Source organism: Sarcophilus harrisii, chromosome 4 (assembly GCF_902635505.1).
Source record: "Sarcophilus harrisii chromosome 4, mSarHar1.11, whole genome shotgun sequence".
NCBI lineage: Eukaryota > Metazoa > Chordata > Mammalia > Dasyuromorphia > Dasyuridae > Sarcophilus > Sarcophilus harrisii.
The window spans coordinates 367,893,703-367,907,955 of record NC_045429.1 but is presented as its reverse complement, the minus strand read 5'-3'; the positions used below and the strand labels follow the sequence as shown (position 1 = coordinate 367,907,955).

At 33.2% G+C, this 14,253-nt stretch overlaps 1 protein-coding gene across 1 annotated transcript in view; it reads right to left on the bottom strand.

The window, feature by feature from the left end:
- Window positions 1–14,253, bottom strand: part of DISC1 (DISC1 scaffold protein) — a 500,053-nt gene that overhangs the window by 14,904 nt on the left and 470,896 nt on the right. Inside the window, 1 exon segment of the mRNA XM_031966908.1 lies at window positions 3,011–3,128. Coding sequence (XP_031822768.1) covers window positions 3,011–3,128 — 118 coding nt within the window.

Sequence of the window (14,253 nt, the reverse complement as noted above, 5' to 3'; positions counted from 1 at the left end):
TATTGAAAAATAAAATAAAAACACAGCTGAAAATTATTTTTGAATGACCTAGGAATTTGGCTTAGGTTTAAATATCCATTGGGGTTGGGGGTAGGGAGTGGGAAAGAGAAGAATATGTGAATAGAAGACTGTTTTTCCTATTGACATAGACCAATGTCAATAATCCAATAATTAAGAGGCCAACATGGTTTTTCTTTCCAATTTGGACCAATCATACTTTATTTCTTTGCTATCAATCTACCTCCAATTTATATGTAATATGCAAGAAAGTTAGCAAAAAATTCTTAGATAAAGTTTGAAAAGAAAAATTTAATTCTAAGCTTGAACTGATTCCTGGAAAACAGTAGCATTTGAATTATACTGACTATGCTTAATAGTATGGTAATTTATCATTTATGAGACATGTTTGGCTGGCCCAATCATATAGTAAACTATATTGTAGTCTTCAACCTTCTACCAGCAATTGCTAATGGGTCATAGAGTTACCAGTGGAAAGGTAAATCTTGTCACTAATACATCATGTGCAGGAGGCCTCTAATTCTGTGTTACATTAAAAAAATCCTTTCTATATTTTCAACATCACAAAGCTCTTACACATTACATTGGATCATAATTTCAGCTCATAGGAATAATTTCTGGAGATAAAATGATAAGGTGCGAAAAATCCATTCTTTCTCAGAGCAGTCAGGGATTGTATTCTGGAAAGAGAAACACCTGCTCATAAGCTTTTTTTCTGTTGTTAAAAACAGGTGTGGGAGTCAGAACTCTACTGGGTCTGCGTACCACAGATGAACTCCAAAGGCTCTGCTTACCTCTGGGTTTGACAGGTGAGAGTATTAGGTGGGATCAAGACTGAAGAACAGCACTGATATAATGACATCCCAACAGCTGAACTGTGATCATAGTCACTGCACACAATTGGTGGGAGAATGGATAGAGTAAAGAGCCAGATAAGGGCCTGTGGAGCACTGTAATGGTCTATCTGCAGCAGTCGGATGATCTTTTGTGTTCCCAGAAATTCTCTATTTGTTCTCTATGACCCTGATTTCTTACCCTTTGAAAGAGGGAGTTAGGAGCTTACATGGCCAGGCTGCATTCCTGTAGTATCAATGTAAAAGTCTTGCTTTATTGCTTATTTTTCAGCATGGCCTGAATTACTCCATAGCCCAAGCACAGACTGTACCTAAAAAGGCATATCAGCGATGGAGATGAGAATGATAATATCTGTCACAGATTCAGACTAGGAATATATCATTTTCTTGATGACTGCATTCAATCCTCTATCTCTAAGAAAGGAGCTGTTCTAGTAGGAACCAATGGGATAAAAACAAATATTATAGGTTTTCATTTTTGCCTCCCACCTATCAAGATAGAACTCTACTGATTGGCAGCAAAGTCCTACTACTATCCATCCCTGAGTGACATATAACAACATAAGATGGACCAAAAAAAACCCCACAACAATTTAGAGCACACATTATGATACTGTCAGGACTCATTGTAGATGCATGCTCACTTAAGAATGGATAGGAATGATTTTCAGTCTTTTAATATTATCATTGTGATTTTAATATTTTTAATTGCCTTAATTACTATTATTAAAGTTGGAGGCAAGGACGATTTAACAATTCAACTGCAAAGGTGACATCAAAATGAGCTCAATATAGTTTTCAATTTGGTATGCAAAAAAAGCATTAACAATAATAAAAGGTATCCTCACTTCTTTTGGCTCTGTGATGTTCATTATTTGGTAATAACTAATTTATTTTCAACCATCCTTCATCTCATAGCTTCACATTTTTTTAAGTTAAAGGATGAAGCAAGAGTAAAACATTAATCCTAAGAAATGATTCAACCTCCAATATCTGTCAGTGGGAGACACAAAGGCAGTGTCAAGGTGATACAGTCAGTCAAGGGTTGGACTTGGAAACATGAAGATGTGAGTTTGAATCCTCTCTCATATACTTATTAGTGATGTGAACAAGTCACTTAATATCTTTAAGCCTTCATTTTCCCATTTGAACTCTTCCATATGATAGCCCTTCAAATAGTTAGTGAGAGTTCCCATGTTCTCTCTTCTCACCTACTCTACTGAACCTTCTGTTCTTCAGGCTAAACATCTCTAATTCTTTCAACTGATCCTTGTGCAGCATAAGTTTAAATTCCCCTCATTATCTTGGTTGCCTTTCTCTAGGCCCTTCAGCTTGTAATTCCCTGCCTAGAATATGGTACCCCCAACTAAACATATTATTCTAGCTGCAGTCTGAACAAAACAAAGTTTAGGGAACCACAAATTCTTTCAATTTGGACATTTTCTATCTATTATGTAGCCTAAAAAAATCATAACAAATTTTTTGGGGGGAGGGTGAGGAACAGTGAGCTGTCCTGTTATACTGTTAATTCATATTTCTTAGAATCCATTATGATCCCCAAGTATTTTTCATAGAAAAGAAGTAGTTGTACTCTCCCCATCTATTCATGTGCATTTAGAGTTTTAGCCTACATGGAGTACTTTCCCATTTGTTCCCATTGACTTTCAATTGTTGAGAAATAGATTTTGACTCAAACTAAGGAAAAATGTCCTAACAAATAGAATTTTGCCAAAATGGCATATTGTTTTGTTGGTGAGAAAAGGAGAGGAAATAAATTAGCAAGCAGTGGATGTACAAGTAATAGATGGAAACATATCAGTGATGACAAACAAATGAGATTCTAGCTCAGATATGGGTTGGATAGAATGACTTCTGAGTTCCTAAAGAATCTACAAATCCAAATTCCTATTATTTCCTTACCTGGAACAAGAGAGAACTTATTTTGTCTGCTGTGATGGATTTGTGATTGATTTCCAAGATTTTAGAGGTACCTCCCATAGAAAATAATAGAAAAATCTATTTGTTTCCAACTCTTGTATTACTCATTGATCATGATTGATTTTTTGTTATTTTCTTTTTTTAAAAATCTGGAGTTAGAACCTGGCAGGTGTTAAATCTATACATGATTAAAAGGATATGAACAAGACCTTCATCATGGCTATAGATTGCAGCATGAAGTTGATCTTCCAAATACAATAACTTTTCACTTATCGCTTCACATTTTTCTTTCAGTTCTAGAGACATAATGTAAGATTCCTGTCAAAAGAAAAAAAAGAAAGGTCACATTCATTATTTATTGCACTGGGGGAAGCACCTACTGAAAATGTTTCACTGTCTATCATATTATGGGACACTTTCCAATAGAATCAATTTTTATACTTCATCTTGATGTGATACTCACTTAGTCTATCAATAAACATTTACTGAGGGCCTACTATGTGCCAGGCACCACACTATGTGCTAAGATGTATTGAAAATTTAATATCACATAAAAGAAAATCCTTGCTTTCAAAAAATGTACATTCTTTTCCCCCTACATGTAAACAATTATATATAAATAACCTATACACAGGAGAAATTGAAGATCATCAACAGAGGAAAGATACTAGAGTAACAAATTTAAAGAATATCAGGGCTAAATAGGAATTTAGAGATCATCTAGTCTTAAATTCTAATTCTTTTTCATAGATATAATATTCGTTTCCAGGTATTTTTTCCATATTAATTTCAAGATTTTTATCTAATTCATTGAAGAAACCAATTAGTATTTTGATTAGTATTATATTAAGTCTTTAAGTTTGTGAAGGTTTGATATTTTAAAATAAATATTCTTGACCTAACCCCAAACAGGGTATATTTATTCATTTGCTCAGTTCTTTGATTTCTGTCAAATTTTGAAGTTGGCTTTGTATAGGTCTCTTATATGTCTCAATAAGTTAATGTCCAAATAATTGACATAATTTATCATTTCCAGAAGAGGCATTTCTCCTCATAACTTTTTATGTGGATTGATGGTTATGGCTTATAGAAATACAGGTGCTTTGTGTTTTTATCTCCTTTTTCATTTAATGACATGGTCAGACCTATGTTTTAAGAAACTCCTTGGAGAATGCACTGAAAGGGAAAATGAGGAAGAGACTTGAGGCAGGAAGACTAATTAGAAAGCTATTATAGATGTGGCTCCAGCTGAGAGGTGAGGAGAGCCTGATCCAGAATAGTAGTTGTGTGAGAGAAGAATAGGAATTAACTTGAGGCAGATATTGTAGAAGTAGTATAGTGGAAGTTGATAAGACTTGTCATCTCATTAGATATGTGGGACAAGAATAAGAGTGAGAAGTTGTAGATGATTCCAAGATCATAGAAATAAATGCATGACTAGAATGACATAGCAACCATTTGAGAAATAGGAAAATTTGGAAGAGGGATGGGTTTTAGAGGAAAGACAGTTTTGCATATAATGAGTTAGAGATATTTTAAGGTCTTCCAATTCAAAAGGTCCAGTTGATGTGGTAGGGCTGGAATTCAGGAAAGAATTTAGAACTGGGTCTATAAATGTAAGAGTCACCTGCAGAGAGATGATAATTTAATCCATGGGAGCAGATGAAGTCACCAAGAAGGAATATATAGAGAAAAGAACCTTAAGGTAATTAGGAAGAGTAAGAGTGGACAAGAGTCAGCAAATGAGATCGAGAAGCAATCTGACAGGAAGTAGGAGGAGTAAGAGGAGTCAATAAATAATGAGAGGTAGACATTTAGGAAAGGGGTAGAGGATAAGGTGAAGGATATAGGATAGGTGTTGGATGGTTGACTTTTTGTGAGGAGGACCACTTCCTCATCAAAGGCAGAAGTAAAGAAGGAAAGAGTTGGGGATGACACCAAGGAATTGATAGACTAGTGGAGAAGACAGATTTTTCGATGAATAACCTGTATCTTCTCAATAACATATGAGGCAAAGTCTTCTGCTGATAGGTAGCAGGAAAGAGGAATATACAAAGGTTTGAAGGGAGAAGAAAGTTTGGAAAAATTTGATTGATGAAGTAGAAATATTTCTAAGGGCCAAGCCATGTGCTTTGTTTCTATTGGCCAAGGCATATGATTTCAAAACATTTTTAAATCACAAATTTAGCCTCAACTTGTCAAATTATCCTTCCAATGCATCTGGTAACTTTTTAGGTACCTCTAAGATCAAGAATAATCTTTTGATGAGAAGCTAGGAGGGGAAAACTGAACACAGATTCTTAAAATTTGCATACCTAATCCCCAAACTTATTTTTTTAAATAATAATGTTACTTAGTCCTTATGTAGCTAGATATTATCCTTGAAAGAATTTTGGTCACTTAGCAATAGCATCAATAGAAAATATTTAAGTGATTACTGTAGTCCTGTGCAATAGAAAAAGGAAACATGTATTAAATTATTTGAAAATAATGAGGGAGAAAGAAATATATCATCTTAATAATTATAAAAGCATTTTCTCCAAACTCTGTGAAAGATGATTGTGTACAAATTGATAATCAAATCACCAAGATAGTTTTTCAATGCGTATATAATATATTTAAATTTTTAGAAAAGGAAGGCTCAGGGAATAACATTTAAACAGAGCTAATTATGTGCTAGGCACTTTACAAATATTCTCTCTTTTGATCCTGATAACAGCTCTGTGAGGTAGGTTTCCCCATTTTTAAAAATGAAGAAACTAAAACTGCGGTTCAGTGATGCGCCCAGGTTCACACAGTTAATAAGTGTGTGACTGGATTTAAGTCAGATTTTTCTGACTTTAAGCCAAATGCTCTATCCATTAAGCAACTCAGCTAAAGCTATGACTCTAATGAACTCCCAAGAGAATGACAATATTTCAAGTGAACAAATTATAGAAACATACCGCAACAAATAAACAAGAAATGCTAAACCATCCATATTTGCCATTCAAAGGAAACTCTTTAAAATTAGAATTACTTTGCGAAAGCTCCAAATCAGTTCCAAATGCCAATTTTCCAAGACATGAACTACTAATTTGTGAGGGGGAAAAATTATTTGCATTGAACCATAAGCTTAAGTTTATATTTACTTCTCCTTCCTAGTTCACATACCAAAAGAAACAAATACATTGGCTCTTGAAGGTAGTTGCTTTGATGGGTAAAAGCTACATACACACACACACATACACAATTATTTCTTTTTAATTTTCCCACTAAGCTTCATAAAAGTAATCTGTATTTTCTAGTTAAGAAGATGGAAGAATGAAATATTCAAAGGGAGCTAGGTTCTTCATATAGCCCTTAAGAAGAAAGAATTATACCAAGAACAGAAAAATGACTAAAATCCCCACAAGAAAATAAAAATCAAGTCATTAAAATTAATGAAATGACAATACAATTTTTAAACACAGTACAGAGAATTAACTATAGTTCCAGAAGTGACACAGAGAGAAAAAGAAATAACACAAAATTATACTAAGAGAGATTCTTAAATGGACAAAAGAGAACAAATTTCTCTTTTTAACTTTTAAAGTCCTTCACCTCCTGACTCCAGACTATCTTTCTAGTATCAGCGTAATCACTCCTCTGACATTTTGTAATCCAGCCAAACTAAACTATTCTCTTCCACAAACATGGCGCCCTAGCTCCCATCTCTGCCTTTTTACTAACTGTCCCTCATTCTTGGCTTTTGATTCATTTCCACCTCACTTTTCCCTCATGGAATCCCCTTCTTTTTTTTCAAGACACAAAATAACTAAAGCACCACCTTGTATATGAAGCCATGAAGTCTTTGCTGATCCTTGCCATTGCTAGGGCCTTCCCTCCCATTAATTTCTATCAAAATTTGTATTTATGTATATTTTTCTCTCTAAATATTATATATATATATATATATAGGTATATAGGTGATTGTTGTCTCCTCCATTAGACTATAAATTCCTTGAAAGTAAAAACTGTATAATTCTTTGTACTTATATTCATAGTTCCAGTATTTAACAAATACCTAAGCAATGCTTATTGCTTGATAAAATATATTAAATGCTTAAATAAATTAATAATTAGTAGCAATAAGAAAATCACAAGACCTAGAAAAAAGAGAATTTCAAGAGAGGAAAAATAATCTATAAAAAAGTAAATTTAAAATACTATGACAAAAAAAAATGGAGGGAAACCAGTAACAAATACATCCATGTGGGGAATATAATAGAAAACTTGAAAAAAATACTATAGGAATAATCAATAATCAATTTATTATGCCATTATAAGCAACAAAGAACAACAAGGAAATGGAGACATGAAAAAAAAAATTATTGAATTATCCAATTAGATAATATATAGCATCAAGCAATAAACAAAAAGACAAGTTAAGATAAATCTTAGGCTAAATGACATCCCAGAAATTTTAGAAAAACAAAAGAAGCTGGATGTGATATTAGAGACAGGCAATCATCAGAGAACGTCCCAGAATTAGCAAGGCAAATCTTTGATATACAAATGGAATTCAAATGATCCCCAATAAAGATTGTATTGTAATGAAAAGGGGGAAATGATTCAAATTTCCAAGATAAATTATTTAGAAAGAAAGATATATTAATATAAATAAAATTATAGCAGACAATTCAATCAAGATTAGAAAGAAAGCAGAAAGATGTGAAACAATTTTTACATCAAGTGCTTCTAACAGAGGCCTCATTTCTCAAATACATAGAGACGTGAGTGAAATTTATAAAAACACAAAACCTTCCCAATTGATAAATGGTCAAAAAATATGAACATGCAGTTTCAGATAAAAAAAAAATTAAAGCTATCCATAGTCATATAAAAATGCTCTAAATTAGTATTGATCAGAGAATTCAAAGTAAAACAACTCTAAGTTACTATCTCACATCTATCAGAATGACTATGGTGACAAAAAATGGAAAATGATAAATGTTGGAGAAGATGTAGGAACTGTGGACTGAGCAAACCATTCTGGAGAGCAATATAGAACCATGTATAAAGAGCAATCAAACTGGGCATACCCTTTGATCCAACAATACCCTTATTGGACATTGAGGACATAGCTGAAAAGTACATGATTAATCAATTGTAATAGAATACTATTGTGCTATAAGAAATAATTAGCAGGTAAGATTTCAGAAAAACCTTGAAAATCTTACATAAAGTGATGCTAAGGGAAATGAACAGAACCTGGAGAACAGTGTACACAGTAACAGCAACATATGATTGACTTAGCTCTTCTCAGAAATAACAATGTCTAAGACAATTCCAAAATACTCATGATGGAAAATGCTATCCACACCCAGAGAAAGAACCATGGAGTCTGAATGCTGATCAAAGCATCATATTTTTTACTTTTTTGTTTGTTTGTTTGTTTTTGTAGGGGTTTTCCCTTTTGTTCTGTTCTTCTTTCACAACATGACTGATGTGGAAATTTATTTATATTATTGTGCATATATAGCCCCTATCATGTTGCTTGCTGCCTTGGGGAATTGGGTGGGAGAGGAAAAATTTTGAAACTCAAAATCTTATTAAAATCAATGTTGAAAACTATCTTTACATGTAATTGGAAAAAGTAAAATACTATTTATAAAAAAATTATAGTAGACTGTTTGATCAAGACAAGGTCTGATTGGAGAAATTTAAGTATTAGTTATACAAAATTAAGAGGCATATCCTTGAATCAATAATTATCTACCCAATAAAACTCAGTATGACATTTTAATGGAGATAATCATAGGATAAAAGTTTTGGAGACTATCTTAGAGATAATTAAGTTTTTAACATCTACTGGTCATCCTGCCATCTAGGGGAGGGGGTGTGGGGAAGGAGGGGAAAAATTGAACAAAAGGTTTGGCAATTGTCAATGCTGTAAAATTACCCATGCATAACTTGTAAATAAAAAGCTATTAAAAAAAAGAGAGAGATAATTAAGTTTATCATGCTGTCATATTACAGATGAGGAAACTGAGTCCCAGGGAGTTTGACTTGTTCTAGGTAACATAGGTCAGAAATATCAGAGGCAGGATTAGAACTCATGTCTTCTGACTACAAAGCCAGCACTCTTTCTATTCAACTATGAATTCTGAAAAACAATTAGACTGAAAATTTTGTAGAATGCCATATGGATTTAAGTTTTCATATATGGACAGAAATAAAAAATAATATTAATAATACTAAATATAGCTAACAATGATCTAGTACTTACTATATGCTGAATACCCATGCTAAGCACTTTACAATTATTATCTCATTGGATCCCCTCAATAATTCTGGGAAGAAGGTATTATTAAATAACTCACTTTGCTCAGATTGAAAGTTACAAGGGACTTCAAAGACCATTTGATTTGACCCAAAACTGGACAAAAAAACTTTTCTACAGTATACCTGCCAAGTGGTCACCCAGCCTTTGATTGATGATCACCAAATGGAAGGAATCATGTTCCCCTTTGAACTACCTCCAATTATTAGGGAGCTTTTCCTTTCATTAAGACTGATTTTACCTCTTTGCAACTTTCACTCTTTGTTCCTACAAATTAATAAAAATATGAGAACTCATTGAAAAAAAGTCAGCAGAGGAAGGAAATGGGAAGAGGATCTGCAAAATTGCTTTGATAAAGACAAAGTCCAAATTAAAGAAACCTAATGATCAAAATACCAGAAGTGCATCATATGAATATTTTTCTTATGTTTGGGTTAATAACAGAAATAATCATACTAAGGAAATATGTTTTCCCCTCCAAGAAAATGATTGAATAAAAGACAAATATAGCAATTGTAAATTAAATTTAAATATACTAAACTTGTTAATAATAACTAAAATAATAATAATAATATTTGTTCTTTCTAGAGAGAAGGGGATTTTAATAAAAGAAATGTGAGGAAATTCTTAGATGAAATTATGTAAGATCATATAATAATATGATTAAAAAAAGAAAAAAGTTTTGGGCAACAAAAAAAGTAATATCAATATAACTAAAAGGAAAATAATAGATTAAGAGAAAATACATGTAGTAAATGTACCAACTAAATTCAATTTTATCAGGTTCTCATCTCCAGGATTAAATAAAAAAAAATCTCTGGTATTCAAAGCCATGTTTAACTCCTGCTCCCCAAAATCTTTTTAGATTTTGTACATTTTATGACCCTTACTGTACTTGAAGTTCCTCCAGCAAGCATATCTCCCATGTGGAGAAGTTTTCCTCCTCAGCTTTGCCCTGTCTTCCTTAAGTTGTTGTTTAGTCATTTTTCAGTTGTGTCTGACTCCTTTAGATCACATTTTATGTTTTTGTTTTGTTTTGATTTACTATTTCCTTCTTCAACTCATTTTACAGATGAGAAACTTGGGGCAAATGGGGTTAAGTGTCTTGCCCAGGGTCACACAGATAGTAAGTATTTGAGGTCATATTTGAATTTGGGTCTTCCTGACTCCAGGCCCAGCACATTATCCACTGAGGCATCTAGATGTCCTTGCTTCCTTAAATTCCTAGCTAGCACCCCTTTTACGGGAAGGCCTTTCTGAGATTCGAACATTTCCCTCCCATCTCTAAATAGCCTCAAAGTGGTTCTGATCCTAAAACAACCTGGATCTAGTGATCCTCCCAGGAAACTGAGGTAATTAAGGTACCAATCTAGGATGTGAGCATTTATTTAAGACCAAGGTCACGATATTCTTTGGTATTCCAGGATACAGCCCCAAATCTACTCTGGAAAAGGTCTTAACTCTCAAGCAAGTCTCAGAACTTCACTTTATCTTTTGGCAGTTTCTTGGTACAACAAGCAAGCAGGAGTGGACACGTCTGTACACTTGAATTGAGAACACAATAACCATCATGAAATACAAACACATATAGATAATAATGCTCTTTTCTTGTAGCCAAAAGAAAAGAAGATTAGCAAATGTGTCCAAGAAGCATAGCCATAGGTACGATAGGTAGAAAAACGGAGGTAGTTATGTATTTAGTCCAGTAATTCTTTTTGTTGTCTTTTCTAGGGCAAGGCAAGCTCTATATAACCAAATTCTTCCATCTAGTGTATGTCTCATAAAGGAAATAAGGATTTTGGGTCTAATTTATAGTTTCATGACTTATCTATAATTAACATGTAGCACAGTACTTGACCTTGTTCCATAGACCTCTATGTGACTCAATTTCCTCATCTATAAAATGAAGGGTTGGAACTGATGGCCTATAGGGTCCAATCCCACTCCAAATCTGTGACCCAGTTATCTTTCTCTCAGCTCACCAGGGAATTATCTGACTTCCCTCTTCACTCTTTGTCCTCCATAGATTTTGTTGTGGTAGTTGTAGTCTCTGTATTTCACTGTTTTACCCAATTTGTGAATGTGTTAAGTGCTCAATAAATACTTTTTATATTAATTTACTCAGTTAGACTTCTTCCAAAGGCTGGAAGATTGAAGTGGCCAGGTATTGTGTTAGGTCCTAAGATTGCAGTTTCTGCCCTGAAAGTGTTTCCATTCTACTGGAATAATTGGAACAACCAAAAGCTTAACACACTTAAATGGGTTTTTTATGTAGGAGATATCATCTTGCTAGAAGGTATTACTCTAGCAATGCTTAAAAAGGTTTTTAATGGGGAGTGGGGAATGCATGAAGAGAATGGGGAATGGGGAAGAGAAAAAAATTATATTTGCAATTAAGATGGCATTAAATAACTATGCCCTTTATGAATTCAAACTTTCTAAATTCAAACGTTGTTTTTTTTCCTTATACTTCTTTCTTTCTAGTTTGGGGCGATAAGAGGAAAAGTAACTGAGAAAGTCTTTTTAGATAACTCAGTAAGGAACAAGTTCTAATACATTTATTTTAAGCACTGAAATTTCATCTTCTTTGACAAAATCATTAGACTAATATGTCAGTAGAATATCATAGACATAGTATGCTTGAAAAAGTCTCTCATGCTACTGTTCTAGATCAGGTGGAAAACTGTACAGTATTCCTTCTACCCTGATCTAAGTTTCAAAGAAAATTTTGATTTACTAGTCTAGTAATACTGTCAAAAAAGGAAACAAATTATCTGACATGACCTCTTCTTGAAAAAGACATGTTGGCTCTTAATGATCACTAAAACCCTGCATGCCACATTTTAACAAATCATAAAAGATGATTTCTAAGGAATATGGGAACCCAAAGTCAAAATTTAGATGGACTAAATCCATAGTCATTGCCATAAGAGAATTTCAGTGAGAAACAGACAGAATACATGATTCTCAAACTGCTAAATTCTTAAATAAAAGGAAAATGCATTTATTGCAAGAAGCTAGAGCTACATTGAATGTCAAAGAACCCAGTTAGCATTGCTACAGGCTGTAATCAAGTATAAGAAATGAAATAAAAGAAAAATTGGAATATGATATATGGAAGGATAAAGGAAAATTGCTAGCACCAATATTTATTCGGAAGACTTGAACATGATTGTTCAGGAGAGAAAAATAGTTTTTACTAGCATTGATTATTTTTAAGCAGTCCTGTTCAGAAAACTAGGACAGAATTATCTTTAAAAAGTCTATTTTATGGCAAAAAAAAAAAAAAACTTACAAAAGGTAAACAAAAATGAATAACTTAAAAAACCCAAGTACTCTGAGAACAAGGGAGAAAAGAGATGATTGTCCCTTTATAGTCCTAATAACTCTAAAGGTGTCAAAGAAACAGAGAATTTGGGTGATGAAGAAGCAAATAAAATAAACACTGAGGGATATCATTGAAAAGATGAAAGGAGAAACTAACCCTTTCTGCGAATTAAAGGACAACATAAGATTATTAAAGCATATAGGTGGAAATGGTGGTAGAAGGAACAGGGATCTAATAAATCTCACTTTTTTCCCATGTAAAACATGGGAGGGTTTAAAATAACCACTTTAGAATATTTCCACAAATAAAAGTCAGGTTCACTGGTCTCAAATTAAGCCCCTAATCTTTTAAAGTAAAAAATAATAATGCCCCCTGACATTTACATAGCACCTGGAAATTTGCAAAGAGCTTTACATACTTTGTACATGTAAAGTGCTTTACATATTTTTACATATATTATATTTGAATCTCACAATCGCTCTTATGATACAGGTCCTACAAGTATTATTATTCCCATTTCATAGATAAGGTAACTGAGAATAAGCAATTGAAAGTTTCTAAACTAATGTAACATATTTGGAATTTGATACCATTTTCTAAGACTCTCATAGGAGTTTACAACCTAAAGTGTAATGACAAACTTTTTGGATGACTTGAAGCCTTAATACCTGAAATTGGGCACTGCTTTTTAAAAGCAGCTCATCCTAAGCTAAAGCTTAGGCAGCAGCTCTTAAAATAAAGTCTTCATTCTACTAACAGCTATCCAAAAGCTAAATCAGTTCTCCTAAACCCCTGTTTTTCCAGGCTCTTTGCTTCTATGCATTTAAACTTTCTGAGACCTGAACGTTCCTTATCTACTTAAGAGATGCAATATAGCATAAAGGAGAGACTGAGGGATTTAAGTCAAGGTAACTTGGGTTCAAATGCTGAATCTGAATCTGCCTTATTGTATTTTTTTTTATTTATTGATTGATTAAATATTTCCCAATTATATTTCTGATATAAGCCATAGTTGCAGGACATTTGACAACTCTGATCTTCACCCAATGATATAGGAGCCAATTCCCGAAAAAGAACAGAAGGGCTTCCAAATCTTAGTCATCTGATACTTTCACACCCTATGGGGTGAAGTCTTTTAAAATATGTTGATGATTTTCCTATAGTCACCCAATCTTCATTTTCTGGGGTTCCTGAATGTGAATAAAAAATTGCTGGTTTCATTCATTTATGAAAATGAATGACATTTAACAGGGCAATCTTAATAGGAACTGGATGTCAAAGGAAAAAAAATTGCATTCTTTTCAAGATTAAGTTTATAGCAAATTAAAACAACTCTAAGATACCACCTCATGCCTATCAGATTGGCTAATATGACAGAAAAGTAAAATGATGAATGTTGAAGAAGAGATGTTAAAATTAGGATACTAATGGCACTATTGGTAGAGTTGTGAACTAATCCGACAATTCTGGAGAGCAATTTGGAGTTATGCTATTCATCTTTGACCCAGTAATGCCCCTACTTGGTCTGTATCCCAAAGAGATAAAAAACAAAAGACAAAGAACCCAGTTATACAAGAGTATTTATAGCAGCTCTTTTCATGGTAGCTAAGAATTGAAAATTAAGGGAATAGCCATTAATTGGGGAATGTCTAAACAAGTTGTAAAATGGATTATTTCAGAAAAACCTGAAAAGACTTACATGAATTGATACTGAATAAATGGAGTAGAATCAGGAGAAAATTATACACAGTAACAGCAATCTTGTACAATAAAAAGCTATTCTCAGCAATAAAATTATCTAAGACAATCCC